Source organism: Merops nubicus, unplaced genomic scaffold (genome assembly GCF_000691845.1).
Source record: "Merops nubicus isolate BGI_N331 unplaced genomic scaffold, ASM69184v1 scaffold5820, whole genome shotgun sequence".
In the NCBI taxonomy this organism is placed as follows: domain Eukaryota; kingdom Metazoa; phylum Chordata; class Aves; order Coraciiformes; family Meropidae; genus Merops; species Merops nubicus.
Window position 1 is genome coordinate 1 of NW_008584720.1, and position 23,857 is coordinate 23,857.

The following is a 23,857-nucleotide window of genomic DNA, read 5'->3' on the forward strand; positions in this document are numbered from 1 at the left end:
TCCTGGAGACGGTGGACGTGGAGCAGCTGGAGAAGGTGCTGCCGCAGCTGGTACGGGACTGCGGCGCTGGGGCTGCAGCAGCCTCATCCTCTTCCTTGGGGGGGACCTTCTGGGGACCCGGCTGCTGTGCTGACAGGTTCGCTGCTCTCCTTACAGCTTCTAGATTTCTAGAGGCCTCGTGAGGCACATGGGCCGTACCAGCTGAAGATCCTGACCTGACAGTGACCATCTGGGTCATCCTCAGTGTCCAGTTCTAGGAAGAAAAGTTTCAGCTTTTTCTTTCTCTGCCATTTTGCTTCTGTTTCCTCTCTCCTTCACCAAGCACAACGCCCTAGGCAGCTGTGCTCTCAGACCTTGTCTTTGAACAGCGTGTGCCACACGCCTGTTCCTGTTTGTGTCACTCGTGTCCATCCTGCTGCCTCGCTCCACTCGCAGGAGCCTGTTCCTCACAGCATGCTAAGGTGCTGTAGCTTCCTCCACTGATGTGAGAAGCACGTGCTGCTTCACAGAGGTGCATGGAAGGAATTAATGGCTGGAAACATCATCCAAACATCAAGCTTTCAACACCACAGCAGGCAGCTGTGGCAAAAACCTCAGGTCCAGCTCCAAGCCTGTTTGATGAATAGGTTGTTAACAGGAGCTCAGTCACCCGCTCTTGCCAAAAGCAGGTAACTGATCTTTATTTTATAAATAAACAGTGTCTGTCCATCACTACCTTCCAGTGTTTCTCCAGGGCTGTGACATCAAAGAATGCTTGGAACCTTTTAACCATTTGATATTCCCAGAATCTGTTTCCCCTCTGCTATAAATTTGTTCTCACAAAGAAACATCAATAAATTAAAACCGAGTCTCCCTCCCCTGTGTAGGTTTCTTGCTGCAATTAATCATTGAAAGTCAAGTTGCTTCAAAGACTTGCAAAGTTCTCCCCTCACCCACCCTCTTCTCTAAATCTCCGTAGGACCAAAGGAAAAAGGACAGAATAACAAACAGCATGTGTGAAAATCCCACATCATGGGACAGCCTGGCCCCTCAGCCAGCGGGGGGGCCAGAGGGGAAGCTGTGAAATAAGAAACCTTACCCGTGTAGGCAGGACCCACAGAACGGAACGGGCTCTGCTGGGAAACGCAGCCGGATGCGCGAGCAGCAGCTGAGAGCAGCACGCCTGGGGGACTGCACACGCTGGGGTTGGCCATCTGCACTCTTCATGGTTAGCCATAGCAATTCTCCTCCCTGACAGCTGTAGCAGGCAGAGGCTCAGTAGGTCACTGTACTCTTTCAGCCAAGAGCTATCAAGGTCATCACTCAGGACACCAGCTACTTGGGAACTTCAGTTAAAGCCACAAGTTAACACACATTCTTTCTGATGATAGTACCAGCACCAGCAGTGCCCCATCCCTCTGCACTGCAGCCTCTTTGCCAAGATAACTGTTTGTGCAGCTGTACAACTGAAACCAGCAAAGGGCCTGACCTAGTTCAGCCTTCAGCCTGGCAACCATAGGGGGTAAAAAAAAAAACCAACAAACAAAGCCACAAGTAATGCTACCTTTGAATGCCCAAAAATCCCAGGGATGAGTTCAACTACCACAGCAGAAGTGATACTGATAATCCAGCTCATCAAGTACTTGCATGTATTGTTCTGTGGCAGGGTAGGAATCCTCATAGCAACTGAAGAACCTGCAGTTTTAAATTCTGGAGCATCTTGTCCCTCTTAAAGAATTCATATTGACTTTCTTGCCTTTTCCAGATCCTCACCTCTCCCCCCAGTCCGATTCCTAATGACACATGGGTCTTTCAAAGCCTCTGCCCTAAAAAGGCTCGAGTTCACTTCCCTGAGCTGGTCCATACAGAAGGGTTCTTGACTGAAGAGGATTGCTGATGTCAATGTTAGCAGTAAAGCAGTAATTTAATAGCAGCAGCAGCAAAAGCTAACTCTTCTTCCCATAGGGGAAGGGGAATAAGACCTCTGGTCTAGCTGAAGGTACCAATTTTTCATTCTCCTGGAAGAGATTATTTTGGTTTGATACATGGTTGAGTTGCGCAGGGGCAAGGGTGGGCAGAACTGACTGAGGTAAGCAGGATGAAGTCTCCTAATCCCCCTACTTAACCCAAGAAACTGCTTGTGCAATGATACTCCTGCTTGTGTCCCTAAACTTCTGTTTTCCCGTATCAGGTACTTGCAGGTGACAATTTGGGTGCTAACTCTTTGCTGAAGCAGATGAGCCAAGGAGTACTATTTGATATTGCCTGTGTTCCTCAAAAAATAAGAATAGTGCATCTGAAAGCACACTGTAACTTCCTACACCAACCAAACTCCTCCTGTTCATTCTAACCCTGTGTATCAAACACCAGCACAACTGTACCATCACCTATCATTAGCTATGGCTATTACTTGTCCCCTATGTATCCTGCCTAAGTTCAGCAAAGCAGCTCTAGCTACAATCTACCTCTGACTGCTGTGAAGTAAGCCTGACACAGCTCCTGAACCAAGACACAGACAGTCCTATGGAGTGTAGGCTCAGTCCCCCCATAGCCCACTAAAGTAATAAACTTGAAACATTATTTCATTTTTTTTCTGTTTGATGTAGTATGTCTTTTATAGCCTGTCAGGTGCCAGAAGGGCTTGCTGTCCACAGGGAGGATTTACAGCAGCAGCTGTACAGAGTGCTCTTGTGTTCCCCACTGCCAGCAGCCACACACATTCCCCATTTATCCCATTTATGTCTGGGTGACATACAAGAAATCAGCATTTTTGATACAGCATACTGCTTCCTCCACTTTTGAGTCTCCTTCTTCCTCTTCCACCTTTCATGCTGACTCCTCCCTCTGAGCTTCTTCAAAGCATCTGAGAGCATTTGGAAGTAATTAGACCTGAAGGGAATTGTTGGCCAGGCTGGGAGACAATGACAAGTGCCAGGAACCCTGGGTGCCCTTTCTAGCCACTTTGAAGTTCATTCAGATGGTACAAAGCTCCATTTTGCTTTGTTGGGAAAAAAAAAAAAAACACCAAGACTGTGAGGAAAGGAATGAGGCATGACAGGGCCATTGAAGAGGGAGCAGGTTCCTGTGAACTGACAGAGAAACTGAGTACTGCAGGGAAGAAATGTCTTATCAAAGAGACCGACAAAAAGGCCTCCTATAGCCACTGCTTTATTACAGCTACAAATTGTGTAGATGCACACGTAGTTCAGGGAACAACTGTCTCCACAGGGAAAATGGAAAACATGTTATTACCATGGCACAGAACCCCAGCTGTCCAATAGACACCACTGATCCATGGAGAAGACTTCAGATAAAACACAGCACCATGGCTGCTGTGGCACTATACACTTCAGCTCCAGTGTAAGTGCAATTCTAACCAAAAATATTTATCCCTGGACAAGGGCCTCCCTCTGTACACTAACTGCAATGCAGAGAGCAGCCACTCTGCTGTGGGAACGTTTGGATCTCAGAAGTCCATAGATTGAAGGTCACATGAAAAGACCCTTCTACTGTAGGGTTTTTTTCCTCACTGTATCTGTAGTTACTGATGTTGATTCTATGTAGTGAAAATAAACAGAAACAAACTCCACATGTATTCATCAACAGATACCTGTGTTCTTTGTTGACAAGATTCTGGCAACTGAAAACAATGTAAGTGCAGCAGACAAAGAGGTACACAGGAAAGGCCTGTTTGAACTGTTTTGGTGAGGAAGGGCTTCCCCTCCACTCACCTTCCAGCCAGCTGTGCCCAGAATGAGCAGCACTAACCCCAGCCAGCAAGAAGCAGTCACCTTGTTCTAGGCAGCACTTGGCTATAGGTAAAACTGAATCAGACTGTATCTTGCTGCCAGAATGCAGACAGCCAGACTCGAGTTCTCTGAAGACAGAATTGGCAAGATTTGAATTCAAGAATATGGATAGAATCAAAGTCCTTCACAGAAAGTATGCAGAAATCATTTCCCCCTTAATTCGCTATTCGTATTATCTGCATGCAAGAAACCTTTAATTTAATCTCTAATCTTGCTTCTATAGTCATGAAGACCAAAAACAGGCTTTCCACTCTTCCAAAAGGTGAAACTAGCATTTGAAATTACAATTTTCTATTTATAACTAATATTCATACAAATTAGATCTTTCCAGGGCCACCAACAATTTCTTACACATTCTGAATAAGTTCATCAGGAAAGAGGCACAGCTGACTGCTCATCCATCCATGTTTCATCTCTTCCCACCTACAAAACAAACATAAGAGCATTAAAACACTAAACCAAGTTGCACTGGATCAGTTGTCAAGAACTGGTCTGGTTGCTGAGGGCTCTATACACTGCTGTGCTCTGGCCAGCTGGGTAGCATGTAGGAACACTTCTTGCAGAGATGGAAGGGTGAACACATCATCACTTCCAGAGTGGGGAACTTCATCCTACATGCTATTAACACACAGGTTACAGCATGTTATTAACATTTTGTATCAGCTGTTCATGGGTAACCTGCACAGGCAGGTGAGATGTTATTTCCTACTTTATCCAGATAATCTTCACTTGGGAAAGAAGGTTCTACTCTTAAGTGGAGCACTTCAAGCATACTGGAAATGGGAAATAATCACACTGTTTCTCTCACAGTCTGCATCAGGATCCCAGTGCCAGTCTAGAACACACCAGCCACAGCAGGGGAACACACCAACCCAGCATCTGCAGCCTTCCAGCAACCCTTTCACACCTGATGCTGTGCTTGTGGGAGCTGACGGCCCCGGAGTATCTTCCAAGCAAATGCTAAAAGTCTCATTCAGGATGTCAACATTTGGCACTCTTAGCTAGTGAATACCATGTAATTCCTAGCTTTGTTGCTGTTAAGGGAGCTGAATTAAGGTAAGGTTTTGGGTTTTTTTTTTTCCTTTTTTCCTCCTCTCCTCTGCTTTGCCACTGCATCAAAAAGTGAATATTGCCAATTGTTTAATTCAGAAATCCTTCCTCTAGTTACTTTGTATTTTGTATAAATTCCCACATGAAACTACACATTAGGTATTGGTTCTGGGACTAAAAGCAAGGTCGATGTTTTCTCATCAGGATAAGCCAGGAAAAAATCATAATGGAAACCTGGTTGCAATCTTAACATGGAAAACCACTACTGCTTTGCAGTGAGGATTAAAAACAGAAAGACCACCTCAAAACAATCAAGAAAAAGGAAAGTACTAAGACTACACCAGCAAAGGAAAAATTATAATAGATGTAACAGGTGACACAGGCCCTTGGTATGTGAAATATCATGCCTATCAGTACCTGAACTACACTAGCATACTTAAGAACTCAACACATTAAGCCCAGAACATATTTAAGATGATGCAAGCATATGGATTAGACACGACTCAATAATGCCCAGACCCTGCAGTTAGATACTTCTCCAGTGAACACTGAGGTTTAAGTCACAAAATGATTTGTCATGGATAAGCACTGAACCAAATGTCCTGGAGGCCTCGTTACGTTGACATCTTCAAGAATAATGTCAAGAGTACTGGAGGGAGGGGATGTCGTCCAGAGGGACCTTGACAGGCTCACATGGTGGGCACATGCCAACCTCAAGAAGTCCAACAAGGCCAAGGGCAAAGTCCTGCACTGGGGCCAGGGCAATGCCAAGTACAATCACAGGCTAGGCAGAGTAGGCATTGAGAGCAGCCCTGAGGAGAAAGACTTGGGGGTGCTGGTTGATATAAAACTCAACATGAGCCAACAATGTGTGAATGCAGCCCAGAAGCCAGCCATATCCTGGGCTGCATTAGAAGACATGCAGTCAGCAGGTTAAGGAAGGGGATTCTGCACCTCTGCTCCTCCCTGGGGAGACACCCCACCTGCAGTGCTGGGTCCAGTTCTGGAGTCCTCAACACAGGATAGACAGGGATCTATTGGAGTAGGTCCAGAGGTGGCCACAGAAATGATCAGAGGGCTGGAATACCTCTGCTGGGAGGACAGACTGACAGAGTTGGGGTTGTTCAGTCTGGAGAACAGAAGGCTCCAGAGAGGCCTTCGTGTGGCCTTCCAGTACCTCAAGGGGGCCTACGAGAAAGCTGGGGAGGGAATTTTTACAAGGGCTTGCAGTGACAGGACAAGGGTTAACAGCTTCAAACTGGGAGAGGGCAGATTTAGATTAGAAATAAGGAAGACGTTCTTCATGATGAGGGTGGTGAGACACTGGCACGGGTTGCCCAGAGAAGCTGTGGATGCTCTGTCACTGGAGGTGTTCGAGACCAGGTGGAATGGGGCTTTGAGCAACCTGGTCTAGTGGGAGGTGTCCCTGCCCATGGCAGGGGATTTGGAACTAGACAATCTTGACAGTCCCTTCCAACCCAAACCATTCTGTGATTCTAACATCCAACACATCTGATGGCAGGGGATTTGGAACTAGACGATCTTGACAGTCACTTCCAACCCAAACCATTCTGTGATTCTAACATCCAACACATCTGGCACAGAGGAGCCTGCCTTTCTGGGGAGTTCTGAACCACAAGAGCTCTGCTCTGGCTTCATGGTACCTGGCAGCTTCAGCCATTTGGGTATTTTCCCTGGGACCCTTCTCGACACCTGCGGAGCTTCGTGCACGCTGGCTGGCTCTGGCTGCTCACTGCTCTGCCTGTCACTTCCCACTCCTGGTGCAGGCAGGGGTGGAACTGCTGATTCCAGCGATGGCGAAGCGGGAGGAACCGACGATTCAGACAAACACCTGAGGAAGAACAGAAGCAATTCAGCTTAATTTTTTTCATAATAGCCTCTTGTACCACCACCACCACCTTTAAAGTCAGACGGAAAAGGCTCATCTTTTTTGTGATGGAAGTGACAGGATTTACTTGATTTAGTCATTGATATCCTACTTTGCAAAGAGGGATCCACAAAGCTATGAAGTCAAGTATGGCAATATGACTGTTTCTCCTGTCTCAGCATCTTCAGCACATATTTCTTTGTAGTAAGATGGGCTCGTTTCATGCTTCACACCCCTGAAACACTCACTCGTTTGCAGTTCTGTTCAGTCCCCACATACCTGGCTACTAATACATCAGCTGCAGAAGGGGAAACCGCAGAGCTCAGCAGGTCCGATTTCAGGTAACAATCTGTTTAAAAATGAAACCCAAATACTTGTTTGGTAATAGAGACATCAATCACCACAGAATCACACAGCTCTCTGCTCAGAAAATACCTGCTGTATACTGCTCCATCCATTTCCCCAGCTGACACAGGGCATTTTTAAACTATGACATTTTATTCCACAACCCAAGGTGCCCTATTTCACCATTCAAACCTCCACGCCTTGACATTTTCTTTCAGTGCTCACTGCATCTCAGAAACTTTTCTGTGAAGCCAGAGCATGCTTTAATCTCTGGGAGAAACAGAGATTCTAAGCATAATGCTGAGATGTCAAAGAATTAATGACTTGGATCTGCTCTCCCATCTTCAGCCAGTGCACTACAACAGGAGGTCTGTAAAAGTGTTTCACGGTCATTTGTCTGGCTACCACTCTGAATAATGGAATTTCCTTCTGCAGAGTCATTCTTCTATCATTCTTATCCCCATAGCAGACCATGCCTATCCCATGGCTTCTCACAAGAAAAGGTACTGTGCTTACATCTGTGCTCACGTTAACTGACCAAGCTCGTGCTGACAAGCTCCAGCCATTTGAAGGGGCACATTCACCAGCGTTCCTGAGGACAGCATTGTCTTTTGTCAGAACAACTCTGCATGTAAGGTTGCAATTCTTCTGGGTCTACTATAGGAGCTATACAGTCAGCTGAAGCAGAGAAGAAATTCACTCACCCCTGCACTCCTCAGATCCAAAATGAATGACAGCGGTTGGAAAGAGCTTAGCCTGCAGCAAAAGGGGAAAAAGAGATCACTGATTGTAGATGATTTCACAGTTCACTGTGGCCATTAGAGACAGGTTAGACAGCTACAGACAAATTCACAGAGTTCAAGCTGAGGTCAGTGAAGCATCTGTATTTCAGAAAAGGCTCAACTTGTGTAGAGCACAGGGCCCAGAGTAAGACACGAAGCAAAATTCTATGTCCTGTTCTCCACAGAGATGAGCCGAGCCGCACGGCAAGCGCCCAGCACGCGGCTGCCCTGCCATCTGTTCTCTGCTGTCCCTCTGTCTCAGGCATCACATTCCATGCACATTCCCCACTGCTGAGCAGATAACATGAATATCACTAGATATCTTCCGAGACCTGAGCGGCTGATAGCAAGAGAAGGAAAATCCAGCTATGCCCTCAGAAATCTATTCTATATTATTCTACCACATTTATCATCTGTCTCTAGTTGGAATTTGTCTAGTTTCAACATCTCTCCATGATGCAGTGGTAGGACAAGAGGAAATGGTCAAGTTGTGCCAGGAGAGGTTGAACACCAGAAGGTTTAGCAGTGACCTCCTAGTCCTGGGTTAACGTTTGGACTTGATCTTAAAGGTCTCTTCCAAGCTAAATGATTCTATAATATGACACCACACCCTCAAAAGAAACCGAAGCAGTAAAAAGACTGCAGCTGGAACTAAGTGATACAGGAAGAAGCACCACATCACCACGTTCAGATGGTTCACCCGAGTGCCCTCAGGGGAATGAAGAGTAAGATTTAAAATTATTAAGCTCTAGGGTAACAACAGCCACTGCTGCAAGGACAGGCTCATCTGTTTAAAAGGGTTTGAAGGTGATATGGAGAAGACTAATATGATATGGTGTAACCAGCTGTACCAGTAACAATTCCAAAAGAAAAATATCATCTTTATTTCCTGAATTAACATGTCAGTATAACACTACATAAAGAAAAAAATAGGTGAAATAATTATTTTAAGCTTTCAGAAGGCCTTAAGAGACTGGTAAAGAAACCAAATCATCATAGTGTAAAAGTAAATACTGTCAAAGCCAGAAACTCTACTGAAAATGCTGATCAATGGTCTACATTCACCCTGACAAAACAATGCCACTACATTTCTCACCTTGCTCCGACAAATAAATAGACAAAGGAAACAGCTGCCCCTCTTCATATCATTAATACATACTTAACGTAGGCTTCATGCTCTTGAGTTTTCTTGAAGCTCTGTTGCCACCATCAGCACAATCAGGAGACTGGAATGACAGTCTCTGGCCCTGATCCAGCACAGCAATTACCAGAACTCAAAGGAACCCTGATATTCATGGAGGGGTCTGTGGATGGCTACCTAATACGGGGACTAATAAAACTGTATTAACTGGAGGCAAAATGAAACAGCTTCACCTATCCTCCCAGCTACAAAATTCACATAAGTATGTAGTGTTACAGATTTTTTGGCATTAATCCAAAGACTATAGGAGACTTTCACATATAGTATGACCTATATCGTGTAAGACTGAAGCAGGAGATATTCATCAGCCCACTCTTAAGTTGCAGCTCCTGCTAAAGTAGCCAGGCATCTTCACATCCTCAAACTGACATTTTAGCAGAAATTATTATTTACTAGGTCTTTCAACATTTCATTCCTCAGTCAACAGGGCCTAAGGTTGCCTGCTCCAGTCACAAAGACAGCTCCCCATAAACTTTTTTAATTAAAACGTACCAGACACAGTTTAGAAACCCCAGAGAAAACTCTTGCAAGAGCTTTGATGTCTCCGCTGCATTCATCTGAAGGGATCCCTCTATTTAGGAAATGGGTGCCTTAAAAAGGCCCCTCCCCCCCAACACACATACACTCAAGCCCTTTTACACACAACATCCTTTTCATGCCAGCTGCAAGTTGGAAAATGAGGGTTTTGTAGTGTGTTAGTGTTGGAATTTTTTAATAACCTCCCCTCTCTTTTTTTCCTCTCCCAACCAATTATCTTGGTAAATAATTAACATTCTGAAGGAGATAAGTAAGCACAGCATCTCAGAGCTCAAAGCCCTTTAGTTCAAAGCCCTGCCCTTTTCTCTTCGTTTCCCTGCTGCCGCCACCAAAACTTCCTTGTCAATCAAGCTCTGGGCACACACATCAAAGCTTCATGTGGGAATGGCCCCAAGGGGTCAGAGAAAATTCATGGCAGGGCCTGCATGAGGCACAAAGAGAAAAGGAGTGAGAAACACAGATCAAGAGCTGGACAGACACACTCAACCACACAAACATAGATAGAATGTGCCCCAGTATAAACCTCTACCCTATTTACTCACAGGTTGACAAATAACCATAGTTCTAAGTTTCAGGATCCATGTCCACAACTATTTCCCACTGCTGGCAAAACATCAGTCCAAATGTTCCAGTTCAAAATCTTTTAATTGAAAGAAACTTAAAGGAACAACAGCTCACAAGTATACAGAATGTAACCTCCTTTCCATGGCTCAGTTCCCTACATCCCAATCCTCTCCTAGGGGTCAGCTAACACAGAGTCCCCTCTTGCCAAATTTACATCAAAGAAGCTCCTTCTCAATTCAAATAGACTATTGGCTCATTCATACAACTCCTTGTCTAGTTTCCCTTGTGCAGAATTCTCAGGTACAATAAAAATTTCAGCACTTACTGGGGGCTCAAGACAGAAGGCAGCAAGCTACATCTCACTGATCACCCCAGGAACTCTCCAGATAGTCACTGGCAGGACATAATGCTGTCCGAGGCTCTTTGTAAAACAGAACTATTTAAATCAGCACTGATTTCATATAAAAAAAAAAAGTCCAGAGGAATGATTCCACTGGCCAAAGAATGTCTTGGCATAAAGATGAGAAGGCTTTAGTAGCTGCAGTCCAGGAAAGCATACAAACCCAAAGCTGGAGCCTTCAGTATTCTCTAAGACTGAGGATCATATGCTGTATCAAAAACTATGTTTTCAAGTCAGCTGCTGTTTCCTCATTTGCAGTTCTTCTAATACATATATCAATGTCCCTAGAAGATCTGCTCTGCAGTTCTTAACCTCAGTGCACAGGATTCTTATAAGAATATCTGTGAATCAACACAGATTTAGAAACCTATTAGAGTCACTCTGAGCCTGCCAGATTGGCCTGAAGAATCATAGGGTGTTTGAAACAAATACTCAAAAAACTCCATCCAGTTATAGGCGAAGAATTACGACAATGTGAGGCAACAGCTAGTTCCTATGCTGAGGTATCCAGCACTTCTCTTTCTGGATTTTGATCTCCACAAAAAGATACAGTGCCATTCTGACTGGGAAAATAGATGGTATTGATCTGTTGGGTTCTAATGTTCTAATCACACTGTGCAAGGCATATTTACAAGAGAGATTATTATTTTTATTGCAACAGCACCTAAAAATACAACTGAAAATGGTGCTCTACTGTGCCATTATATGTATATAATGAGCAGAAACATGCAAAATAAAAAAAAATTCTAAGGAAGTATCAGGTTTGGGTTTGTTGGGTTTTTTTGTTTGTTTTTTCTACAGATGAAAAATTGAGACCTAAAGAGATTAAATAACTTATTCAAAGTCATATAAGATAGCCATAGCAGAAACTAGAGCTAAGAATGTAATTCTCCAGTCTCATCCAAGGCCTTAATCATAGGGCAGCTTTCTTCTGAGGGGTTTAGAAAATCACTGATGAGGCAAGAAGCGAAGGAAGCCAACGTCCTGCTCACTGTCCTCCTCATTTCAGGAGCATTGTTCCAAATGAGCGACTCCTCGGATATAAAAAAATCTAAAGAACACAGCCTCATCAGTTTACTTACTTACAGTTGTAGAAGTTTAAATGAACACTTTGCATTTCTGAAATCTGAAGACCGGCCTGTTACTCATAAAGCCACATTTAGTCTGAAACTACATAGCTGAGTAACTCAAAGTTTTATTCCAGACAGGCAACCTGCAGTTACCCAGACACCATGGTGGTGGTGGTGGTTTATGACAGCAGGGCATCCTGGCTGTGGAGGGGTACACTGAGGCTGCTGCAGCTTGCATTCCACGGTAAAAATATCTCCACTAGAACAACATTCCCCTCTGAATCCAGCTGCGATACACAAAGGGAAAAAATCTGCTTTGTTTTACTGCCTGTTTTAGTGACTCGTTCTCTAGAGCACAGAATGGATTCCAGGCAGAACCCTTCCCAAATCACACTTCAGTACTTCTTCCTTCACTGGGTATCTCCAGACATACACATTCAAAACGTCCTGGAACAGAATACTGCTAAATAGGTGCGTCATTACCATGCAGTTATTCTGTTCACTGCCAGAGATGCTTTCACCCCAGACAGAGACTGCTGTCTAAGGGGAGCTTGCAGCTGCCAGGACAAGCATTCTTTCCGTTATACGATCTGAAGAGATTAGAGTGCCACAGGTCTGCTGTTAGTTTGATGTTAAAAGATGAATAAAAACATAAGCACTTCAAAGGAACATGCGCATGGAAGGAGAAACCCAAGCTACCACCATGAAATACTGCATAGTACACACACCCCAAAAACATAAACTAGCTTTTGGAAAACTCCGCCGGAAAGCTGGTGGATCAAAAGCTTTTCCAGCAAGACTCCAAAGCATTGCTGAAACAGAAATAAACACTACAGTCATGGTGAAAGGGGCAAACTGACAAAGTCCTTCGTGTTTATAACTTGAGAACAAAGCTGCTCAATGTAGACTGCAACTGACAAAGAAGATGGATATTCTGCAGCCAATACGAAGGAGGTCTGATCCAGCTAAAGCAGGGGATGTTAAAATTCATAAGGCAAAGATAAGATTTGAAAGCACTATTTTGAGACAGCTACTTAAGAAGGAATCCAGGTATAAAGAACACTCATTGAGCCCTTGAGTTGAGATCAGAAAGATCTGGACTCCAAAAATGACAGTGGAAGAGAGAACATGTTGAGCAGAATTCCCCGAGAACAGGCCCTGACCCAGGCTGCAGTGCCCAGCCCTGACCCAGGCTGCAGTGCCCAGCTCTGACCCAGGCTGCAGTGCCCAGCCCTGACCCAGGCTGCAGTGCCCAGCCCTGACCCATGGAAGCCCCTGTGAGCACCACTCAGAGCAGGGGCAGGGCTGGCACCAAAGCCTGGTCAGGTGAGGAAGTCCTGAGTGGGTAAGTGAGGGGCTAAGCTGTCACACAGGAAGGTGAATGCCATCCTCTGGGCTGGATGAATTTCAGTATTAATTGCAATTTTCTTTGGTAGTGAGTGGAAAAACCACAAGGCCTGCCACTGGAAATGCCTCCGACGGGCTGACTCTGATGAAGTAATTTTTTTCTGAAATTGCATTTAGATTCTTGCCAAAACCAGAGAAGGCTTCACACTGCTCAATTCGTAGCTGGCTCCACTGAACAAGCGTGCCAGATGTATTGCCCAAACTGTCATTAACAAGTAGGATATGGAAACAGAACCAAAGGCAAAGAAAGGAACAAACAGCTCCTCTGGATTTCTGCCCCACAGTACATATGCCAGAGGAAACGCTCAGTGCACTCTAAGATCTGATTAGAAGATCTAAATATTTATGTGGAAGCCTGTGGGTTCCTTTAGCTCCTCTGAAGACAGATGATGGCCTCCTGCCCTCTTTGCAGCCTTGACTTTTCCAGTGGCTGGTATTTTTACCTTCTGCCAACTCTTTCCTAGCATTAACTCAATAATCAGTAATAACACATCCTAAAGAGGCACTACACAAATGCTTGTTTCCAGGAGGATAAAAAGCTAAGAAGCTGCTCTGAAAAGCTCAGCTAGCCTAGAAAAAGACAAACAAGCAACTAGAGCTGTAAGGAACCCAAAGCCAAGTGCTCAACAGGGAAGCCTGCAGTTGATCAGTTCTGGAGAGCAGAACATTATAAAATACTTCAAGGGACATGAGGATAAGTCAGCCAGCAAGACCAGCAATAACAAAAACAAAACAAAACAACAACAACAAAAATAAAAGGCAACGCCTTGAAGTCTTTATGGGTTTCAAAAACTCCATGCTGGCAATCCACGTGCTCACTATACTGTAAATACACACATTTTGGGAGAATTAACTTCAGACAGTTCTTTCAGGCCAAATATCTTGGCAAACAAATTGACAATATTTGTCTTTTTTCCTGGTTTTGCATGCAGCATAACAGTTCTCCCTCCATTGTAAGCAAGCAGATTTAATGAATGTGGTTCCAATCTTATCAGCTTGCACAGAGTGAAAGGGTGGAGAGACAAAGTGTTGATAATATGGTACTCTACCATCTGCAGTCACTCCTGTCCCTGGCTTCAGCACAAATTTCAGTCACTTATAAACACTTGAATGCTCACATGTGCTCACATTACCCCCTCAGACACCAGCCACTTTTTTTTTTCTCCAGAGAGCACCAAGGCAGTCTGTGGAGTGGAGGAGAGCCTACTGCTCCCTTCAGGCCTGGAGAAGCCAGGTGTTAACTCTGTGATCCATGTCTGAACCCAAAACAACCAACTCCCAGCCATATCACAGAAGCAGCAACTCTACCTTCTTGCCTAGCAGAGGGTAGGGTTGTGATACTTTCAGAAATCATGCAGTCTCCATGACAGTATGTTCCTAAAACACTCAGGCAGGCAGTGATCAATGTCCAGAATACTGTGCTTGGGCTCAAGCAGGCTCTGCCTCTGACAGCCTAAGCAAAGATCCTAAGTTTCTAGAAAATCCTTTTGAAGTTCAGAAGAATTCCCATATCTTTGGAGGATGGGGCTAGAACTCCCTACGTACCATGGCGTTTCTCAAGGAAAAGGGGAAAACAGAAGGCAATTAAGTAGCCCATGACTAAACTGAAGGGAATAAATACTTGGATGCTTCTCTGCCACAGTCCTACTTAAAAGTAGTAGCAGTCCACTTACATTTAGACATGACAGCATCATGTATTTTGAGAAGACACGAGGCAACTTAAAAAACTGAGACCAGATTTTGCAAAAGCTCTAAGCTAACCTCTGTTCCTTTACTCTTTGGTTTTCTCAACTATTTCTTGTTTTCCATCTCTCAAAAGTCACGCACCATATCTGGGGAACAACAGTCTAAGAAGTCCCTGAAAGCAAAAGTAGAATAAACTGCCCTTTAAAAAAAAAAAAAAAGAACACCATTTATAGAACAGTGTAATTAGACAAAAATCTCATGCTTGAAAGTTAGGAATTCTAAGGCTCCTACAATTTCAATTACAGCTCACAGTTATCACTGAGATAATGAGATTTCAATGCAATCCTCCATATGATTGTTTTTGCTTTCTCTGAAAGTCACTTTATTCCTGAATAATGAAAGTGGAACTCCAGAAGTGTTCTACAAAGCACTTACAGTCTACCTGTATTTTGTTATGTTAGCTTCTGCTCAGGTAAGATGTGTATGGAAGAGCAAACAGCCTTATAATACGAAAGTTAAATGCTGGGAAAAATCCAGACTAGCTAGATACAACATCTTCCACCTGTTTTGGGAGAACTCTTTTGAACAGAAAAATAGGTTTCTAGTTACCTAAGAAATATCCCATTAAAGTGTCACATTATGTGCAGGCATCTTTGCAAGGGAACCCTATCAGGTGCAAAGCATTCCAGGAGGCTGTTGCTAACACTACTGACAGAGCACCTGGAGCAAAAGCTGTGAATTGTAGCAGTCACACTAAACAATTTGACAACCTTAAAGAGCTGTACTACTGACAAAGGCTACCCCTCTCCCCAAACTTTCACACAGCCTCAAAAAAAAAAACAAACAGTCAAAAAGCTTGAGAAATTGGCCATTGCATTACTATTGCTTTACCCATGCTCCCTTCTTCCTACACAACCTGGAATAACCACACACTTCAGAGCACTTAATCCACGTTTGCATCCCAGGTCTGAAACAGCATTCATTCCAGAATCAGCTCTCACACTGTGGAGATGCTGAGCACAAGGGAACCTTGGCATAAGAGCTCCTCCTCCCCACCCTGGGAGCCACACATTTTACAAAATACCTTCAGCACATGCCTTCTGTCTTCACAGAGCAGCTCTACCTTTTCAGCTCTTTCCTTCCAGATCATGAGAATGGAAGGGGAGATCTGACTAAAGTACAAAAAGTTTCCCTTCCACAGACCACATGATGCCTGAAAGGGGCAGAGTCTTCACCCAAGCCACCCATGCAGAGCCTAACCCCCAGCTGAGGAGCAGGCACGGACACCGAGCCGCACCGGCCTCTGCGCAGAGCCCCGGTGTGGAAGGCAACCGCCGCGAGCGCTGGCCCAGCACCACGACCACCACCTCTCCTGCTCCCGGTGTGGGGCTCTGCCCTTCCTACTGAGGGCACTGAGGCTCGGGCAAAGCAGCCCCAGCAGCAGCAGCCGCCCACAAAAAGGGCATCCAACAATAACACCGTTGCCAGGGACACGAAATCCCGAGCGGCTCCCCCACAGAAAGCCCCTTCGGGCCCTGCCAAGCACGCAGCTCCAGGGCAAGGGGAGGGCAGAGCCTGGTCAAGCAAGAGGCATCCCAGCACGGGGCCTTCGCAGGCACGCGGCAAGTTACAGATGAGAAACGATTTCCACTGGTAACTGGGAGCAAAGCTTGCCCCAGAACCAGCCCACCTACACGGGGATAAGGCACCGCCCGAGCCGGTCAGAGCACCGTGGCCTCTGCCCAGCAGCAGGGGTAACCAGAATGCTATGACAAGTTCTCTGCGGGAATTGGTTTTTTCCTGTTTGATGCTTCATCCAACTAAAATGTTTATAAACACACAGAATTATTCCTGCCATAACAGACCACGACCTGAAAGGGCTGAAGGGCCCCAGGCAAGGCACACAGCCTACATGGTCACTGGCATTAAAACACAGCCCTTCCCATCTGCAAACTCATTTTATACAATGGCCATTTTACATTCAGCTGCATCAAACAGCTCCAAGGCTTTAATGCTCGTGCTCATGTGCCCTTCCCCCAGCACACATTCCTGGCAGCACAGAAGCCATTGCCCCAAAGTCTAAAACTCTAAATATAGACAGTGGAACCCAACCCTGTCCAGACACGTATTTCTTTCTGCTCCCTCTCTTCACCTTGTTCTATCCTTCCACATTGCCTCAGAACCTTGCAGCCTTCTCTTACCTCACCCTGAACATAGATGAGTTTCTTTGCTCCTGAAACACATCAATTCCTCTGTGGCTTCTTGCCAGTCCAGTGACACGTGTGTTCATTTCCTTGTTGCTAAACCTCTACTCTGCACACCTCAATTAGAGCAGTGTTGCTAGCCACAAGCATTTTGGTCAAATCCTGCACTCACTTCCCACACTCTAGGGTCCTGCAGTCAAGACTAAACCTTCCCTAAATATAATTTTATTTGCTTTCATTTTTTAAAGAAAACAATTTCTGTTGCACTAACAACTGCCTTCTATTCTAGCTCACAAGTGGCCTCACTTGATGCCACTTACTCTTGTAGAGGAGAGAATAAAAAAAATCAACCCCCTCCAGCTTCTCCTTGATATTTCTTTCCCAGTCACACCTTTCACAGACTGACAAGTTCTAGCCTACTCAGTCTTTCTTGATGTAGAAGCCATTCTGATGATCCTCAATGCCCTCCTCTGCACCTTTACCAGTTCCTTTTTAAGATGAGAGATGAGATCTGCACGCATTATTCCAGACAGGAGCAAACCCTGGTTTCATACAATGACACAGTGATGTTCCTTATTTTGTTACCTACCTCATTTTGAATACCTTGGGGTTTGGGAAGGAGGTCATCTCAGTTTTGACTGCTATTCAGTCATGAGCTGATGATTTCATCACCATAAGACTATACTCCAGAGCAGTAACAATCATCCCTGATATTTATATGATGTTCAATTATTTCCACCTGCATCACTACATTTACCCACACTGAGCCAGCTGGTTAAGAAGAAAATGCCAAGTCCTGCAACTGTTAATCTCTTCAGGTTGTCCAGAGTGGTTTTGCATGCCCCATCCCTGGAAAGGTTGAAGGCCAGCTCAGATGGGCCTTTGAGCAACCTGGTCTAGTGGGAGGAGTCCCTGCCCATGGCAGAGGCTTTGGAACGAGCTGATCCTGAAGGTCCCTTCCAACCCAAACCATTCTGTGATTCTATGATATGATTCTGTGAACAGCCAGTTCTGTACTGACGTCAAGGCTTTACACATTTGCCTCGTCACACAGCAAGCACTTCAGTCTCAGGAAGGCCACTACAAACTGAAGGTGCTTGACAGTAAAATCGACCACATTCTTCATCAAGTTGTGATTTCTCACAGAGTCTAGAAGACTAGGCTGTAAGATACCTCAAAGTCTTTACAAAGCACCAATTTAACACTCTTTTTATGTTTGAGGGAGCTGCCACAAGGAGTGAATTCTGCAGTAAATGTCACAACTAGGAAACTGGGAAATTGTCGCACATGTAACAAGCACAAGTAACGGTGCCAAGTATGGAACAAAGGTTTTAACACAGTAAATGAAACAAAATTCATGCCATACCAGCTCTGATTCAAAGACAAAGATGTAATTATTTCTGTGGTGTTTCACTGAACAAGTCATGTTTCAGAAGACATCCTGAGAAACATGAGAGGTATGCTGGAGATGACAACAAATTGGTAATATGGAGGGGAAGTGGACGCATGACAAGCAAGTGGTAAAATCAGGTGAGCAGAAGGTTTTTTAACTTTATTTCAAAGGCAGAGCAAGGCTAACAATGGAGACTAGAGACAGCACCACAGGCTGGACGAATAGGAGGAAGATACAGGTCAGCAGAGGGTGCAGCATCCAAGTTTACTGAAAAGTCAGAGAAATTTCCTTTTCTTTGTGGAATGAGGACAATATGAAAGGATTTAGAAGCTAATTAAAAAAGAGGAAGAGAATGATCACAGGGGATTTCAAGGTGCTAAGTACAGGCATGTGAGCAGACAGGGCATCTTCTAATAGTGACAGAAAATAGTGGAAGAATGCAGCATCAGAAAGGTAAGTACCTTGAATTTGAAGAAGCCACAAAACATCCAATAAGAAAAGAATCGAGAACAGAAAAAAGGTTCATTACAGAGGCAGATTTTGCATCTTCAGCAACTAGGATGTACTTAACAAAACAAAACAAAAGGGGCATCTTCCAGTTTTGGCACTATTTATTTTTTCTTTAAGTCCATGAGATTCTAGAGAAAAATGTGGCATCTAGGGTGGGGGAAGAGTATCACTTCCTACAGAGACACCAAAAAAAAAAATCAGTGTAGTTTGTAGGGACACAAGTCTGAAAGCTGAGACAGGAAATCGGGGAACACATCCCAGCTCAATCCTAAAAAAAAAAAAAACACCCCATTTATGCAGGCGACCTCTGTTGCCAAGAGCTGCACAGACCAGGCTGTGGAATGATAAAAAAAAGCTTTCAAAAAAACATGTTAGAAGATGTGTGTAACGCAACTTTAGGTGAGGGAGGGACTCGGAGGCAGCAGCTCAGAAGAGAGCAGAACACGAGCCTGTGCCCTGTCAGACCCGTCTGTACTGGTCACAGCTCTACAGCTGCTTCCCTTGCCTCAGACCTACTCACATGTGCAGAACATTTTTAGTTATCTGCTCTTCCCCTGACCGTTTTCCCAATATGTGTGCCTTGGGAACAGTGTTTTGGGTGGCAGATGTGGGTGAGACGGCACAAGTCAGAGGAAGCTGAGAGAACTGCCTGCCCAAACAGCAAAATCTCCTGGCTCAAAGACACCAAGTGCTTTCCACTGGTATTTTTAGCAATAAAATATAAAAAAAAAAAAAAGCTTTGAAAATAAAAAGACATTCTCTCTACCCATGATGACATGATGTCTTACCAACACACGTACCATCCCATTCCTGTCAGTGAGACAAACAGCCACGCAAACTGCACAGTCAGACAGAGGCCATGGCTGATGGAGCAGTCCTCAGGCTGCAGAGCTGGGGGAAGGCCAAGAGATGCTGCACAGCAGCTCCTGAACCACAGAACCAAACGAGGCTGTGATCCCCAAGAATCTCCCTAGGAAACTAAATCTGTCACAGGCGTGGTAAAAATACAAGGAACTCCAACGTGAATAACATCACACCCAAAACTTCAAACCTGAGCAAAGAATTCTTAACAGAGTATTAGGAAGAGGAAAGATTTCCCACCGTGAACATGGAGATCCACACTTTGCTTCCCTGAACATTCAGCAGTCTAAAAGCAGTTGCACATGTATCTCTTCCACACAGCCTGGTCAGGAAGTTGTGGAGTTTGGAAAGCTCCACTACAAACAACTTCAGAGGTATGCTGACTCCTCCCAAATTCATCATGCTGCCTGAAAAGGCCCCTTCTCCATCACTCTTCCTGCCCCACTCCTCCTGCTCCCTCAGGGGCACCAAGCAAAAGCTCTCACTGCAAGTCAAGCACTTGATCCTCAGTGCACTGCTTTACAACTGGCCACGAAGTTGCGAATGACAGCACGCTTTAAACGGGGTGAACTGGGGGCAAAGTCAGCAGCAAAATCACCCTATGGGTCTCCTAATACCTGTGTGATTCACAGTCAAGGGTCTCTGTCCAGAGACTTCAAGACCACTTTATCTGACATTTGCAAAAAAATTACAGAAATATGGATTTGAAAAAACTAAATTTCAGCCTTTGAGAAAAGTTCTACATGAAGAGTACATATTCCTCAATGTACAAGCTGGCTTAAAATAAATTCTCACATAGTGATTGTCAAAAAGGTCATACTTCTGTCTAATATGGCCTTTAGCTCCTGCTGTAGAAACTGAGAACAGTTAACTATCCAAATCCAGCATCACATCTGCTATGCTAGTCCAACTACTGATACAGCAAACTCACATCAGCTCAGCTCTGAAATAATGTGTCACTTAAATACAGCTCAGGCACTGAGTGTACGTGTGAAACAATGCAAACCCCACAACCCTGCCACAACAGCCAGTGCATATTGTTGCACAAGGTGGACCTCTTCTGGTGAGGAGCTTGTGCTCCAGAACACCTGGTTTCATTAGTCCTGGCTAAGCAAAAGCTTGAGGGGATGACATTACACAGCTTCATCTCAAAGTAACAAAAGCATAAGGCAGGGTGAAGGGGAGCAGCAAGACAAGAGAGAATCACAGAGCACATGTGTGAGTTCTTACCTCAAAGAGTGTCAAACTTGCATCGTTCAAGATGATTCTGGGAGGTGCAATAACTGAAGTTAAAAAACAAGTTACAAAACAGGACCACCCAGCAGCCAAAACAATAAATACAGCAGGTTTGGGAGGGATTACTGCTCCTGAAAGGATGTTCCCATTGCCCACACAGGCTTCTTACTAGGCAGTGATAAGGCAGGGAGCAGGTTACATCTTTGCACTCTGAGGCTGTATTTAGGGAAAGAAAGAACTCCTCCCAGGCCATGCCTCATGGAATCACAAGATCCCATATGCACCAGAAATAGGAATTGGCCTTATAAAATAAGGCCAAATATTACCAACCACACACTCACACAAGTAAAATGGCAAGTCTGCATCTGCAAGGTGGCTTCTTACAAAGTCTCTCAAAACGCCAACTGTGAAAGAAGGAGAGAAAGATTTGCTGAATTACATTTGTTTCTTCAGATGTTGGGCAAAAAGGCTAACCTGTAACATCAGAACTGCCCTCCACCATGTCTGCAGGTTGCCTTTTCCTCAAAAGGATTAAGTTACTACTACAAGAATCTTGGAGGAAAAACAAACACACATGCTGGACATGCTAGTCCCTCAGCAATACCTAAGGATGCCACTGAAATTCCTCCTAGGAAATCAAAGAGCAGCTGCAAGATTTGCAGAGACAGACAGGTAAGACTCCAGTAACTTTAGTTCTTGTACCTTACAAAAGTATAAAAAAAAAAAATTGTGTGGCTAACTATCACTGCCAGCTGAGAATAAGAGGACCTCCATTAACAACAGTAAGAGCTACTTGGTGCATGGTCTGTCTGCCTTCTGTGAACTGACAGAGGCAGAAAAATTGATGCCCTGTTATTCTTATTATAGTAGGTAAAGCTCCTTTTTCTTCTTCTTGGTTTTGTTCATTTTGGACTGGGGGATGGGTTGGTGGTGGTGTTTCTTCCCCCAAACTTTCTAAGCATTAAAGCAGAGAGAGGAAGTGTCTAAATCCATCTCAGTAACATACCATTTGGACACAAGTAATGGGATATCGAGTGGGACGGGATCACAAAATATTTGAGCTCAGGAAAAAGTAGGCTGGCAGTCTCCAAGTAGTCCTGGAAATAAACTCCCCTTAACTAAGTTAATTACCCCAGACTCTTCTTATCATGCTCATGGCCCCTTTAAGGCCAGTGTAACTAGCTACTGCTGCTTTTTCAGAGCAGTGTTACTTCCCTAGCCAGCAGAAAGGTCTGTCCAGAGCCACTCTCTTTTGTCATGCAACTAATCAATGATGAGAGAAGTTAGCTGCTGCTACACAGACTGAAGTGAAGATTGCTCTTACCAGTTTCACTAGGATGGAAGAACCCCTGTAGAACATGGCGGTCTGGAAAATAGACTCTCAACACCACCTGAGTCACAGGCAAAGAACGTGAGGTCAGCTGTGTATGGCTGTTGTGAAACAACTGTCCTTGGCTTAGAATTTGCAAGGCAATCTGTTTGTTTTTTTTTTTTAAATGAGGAGATTTGAGACATTTAGTCTAGAGGGGTAGAATAGCATCCAGGCTAACGACTACTGTGTAGCTCCTCAGAGAACATGGGCTGTCTGGTTTTCAAAGGCTGCAAGAGAGCTTATCTGTTGAAACAGCATGATGTTCAATGCAGCAGCACTTACTCAGAGAGTAGGAGCTCCCTGTACTAAGTGAAGCACAAATTCATACAGATCAGTCACACAGACTCATAGATAGCCATACAGACTCTTGTGTGCACATCATAAGGGTTTTGAAACATCTGGAATAAAATATCAGGGAGCTACACTGCCTGCCACACAGCCATATCATTACAGGACAGCTGATTTTACACGGTACGACTGTTTTGCAAGTCCCACAAAAAGCTAACAGGGACAGGAATTTGAAAAATCTTGCTATAAGTAGCTCAAGGCCCTGTTGATCACAACTGATTCCCAAAGTTACTCAACCCCCAAGTCTGGTCTAGTCAGAGGGACTGGAAAAAGAACAAGACCTACCTTTGGGTAGCGCTCTAATTTTGCCTTCAGCTGGGCCTCCCTCAAAGATTTTGTCATCAGTGGAGCTTCTTCCAGATGCTTCCTAGACAAATGGGAAGAAGACAAGCTGTCACTTGCATAATAATTCATTTTATTAAGAGAGTGAAAGGTCCAAGCAGGACAAATAAGAACTGCTCAACTATTTCATGTATCCTTTTGAAATGCTGGTGTCTAAACCCCAAGCCCTGAATCAAGGTTGATATATGGATGATGCCAACAACCAGGCAGGAGAGACCTTCCTCTTGGTTTTCTCTCAAGGCCTGGACAACCTTTGGTGAAATCCAATTAGGAAATTAACACCAGGTGCCCTGCCTTTAAAAGTTAACATCAGGTGTCCCACCTTTGAAGTGAACAGTATAAAAGCTGGCTCTGCATGCAGGGAGTGAGAGAAGTGTACCTGTGTAGTGGATGTGCTGTGTAGGGTTTCCTCTTACTGGAAGGGCTCCCTGACTGTCCACAGCAAGTAGAGTTCCCAGCAACAGTGGGACAAGATCAAGACCAGGACAGAACGAGGGTTACATATGTAATGATGCATTTCTCCAGCAATTATTGTAGTGTTTTCTGTATGGTTGGAGTCGGGCTGATGACCTGGTTTCTAGCTTGGCTCGCGCCTTCTTTCTTTACATTATCATATAATCATAGAATGTCTGGGCTGGAGGGGACCTCCAAAGGTCATGTAGTCCAACCCCCCTGCAATAAGCATCTCCAACAAGGTCAGGTTGCTCAGAGCCTCATCCAGCCTGACCTTGAATGTCCCCAGGGATGGGGCCTCCACCACCTCTCTGGGCAACCTATTCCAGGGGTCTGTCACCCTTATATTAAAGAACGTTCTCCTAATGTCTCACCTAAACCGACCCTTTTCTAGCTTAAAGCCATTACACAAACCATGAG

The 23,857-nt window shown here is 44.6% G+C and overlaps 1 protein-coding gene across 1 annotated transcript in view; it reads right to left on the bottom strand.

The window, feature by feature from the left end:
* Positions 1-6,502: 6,502 nt before the first annotated feature.
* Positions 6,503-23,857, bottom strand: part of ASPSCR1 (alveolar soft part sarcoma chromosome region, candidate 1) — a gene marked incomplete at its 3' end in the record, with an annotated part of 37,945 nt that continues 20,590 nt past the window's right edge. The window contains exons 7-13 of the mRNA XM_008945065.1: positions 22,928-23,005; positions 22,247-22,313; positions 21,264-21,326; positions 20,917-20,969; positions 7,776-7,827; positions 7,006-7,075; positions 6,503-6,690 (exon numbers count right to left, since the gene is read on the bottom strand). Of these exons, the coding sequence (XP_008943313.1) occupies positions 6,503-6,690; positions 7,006-7,075; positions 7,776-7,827; positions 20,917-20,969; positions 21,264-21,326; positions 22,247-22,313; positions 22,928-23,005 (571 nt within the window). The remainder of the gene's footprint in view (positions 6,691-7,005; positions 7,076-7,775; positions 7,828-20,916; positions 20,970-21,263; positions 21,327-22,246; positions 22,314-22,927; positions 23,006-23,857) is intronic.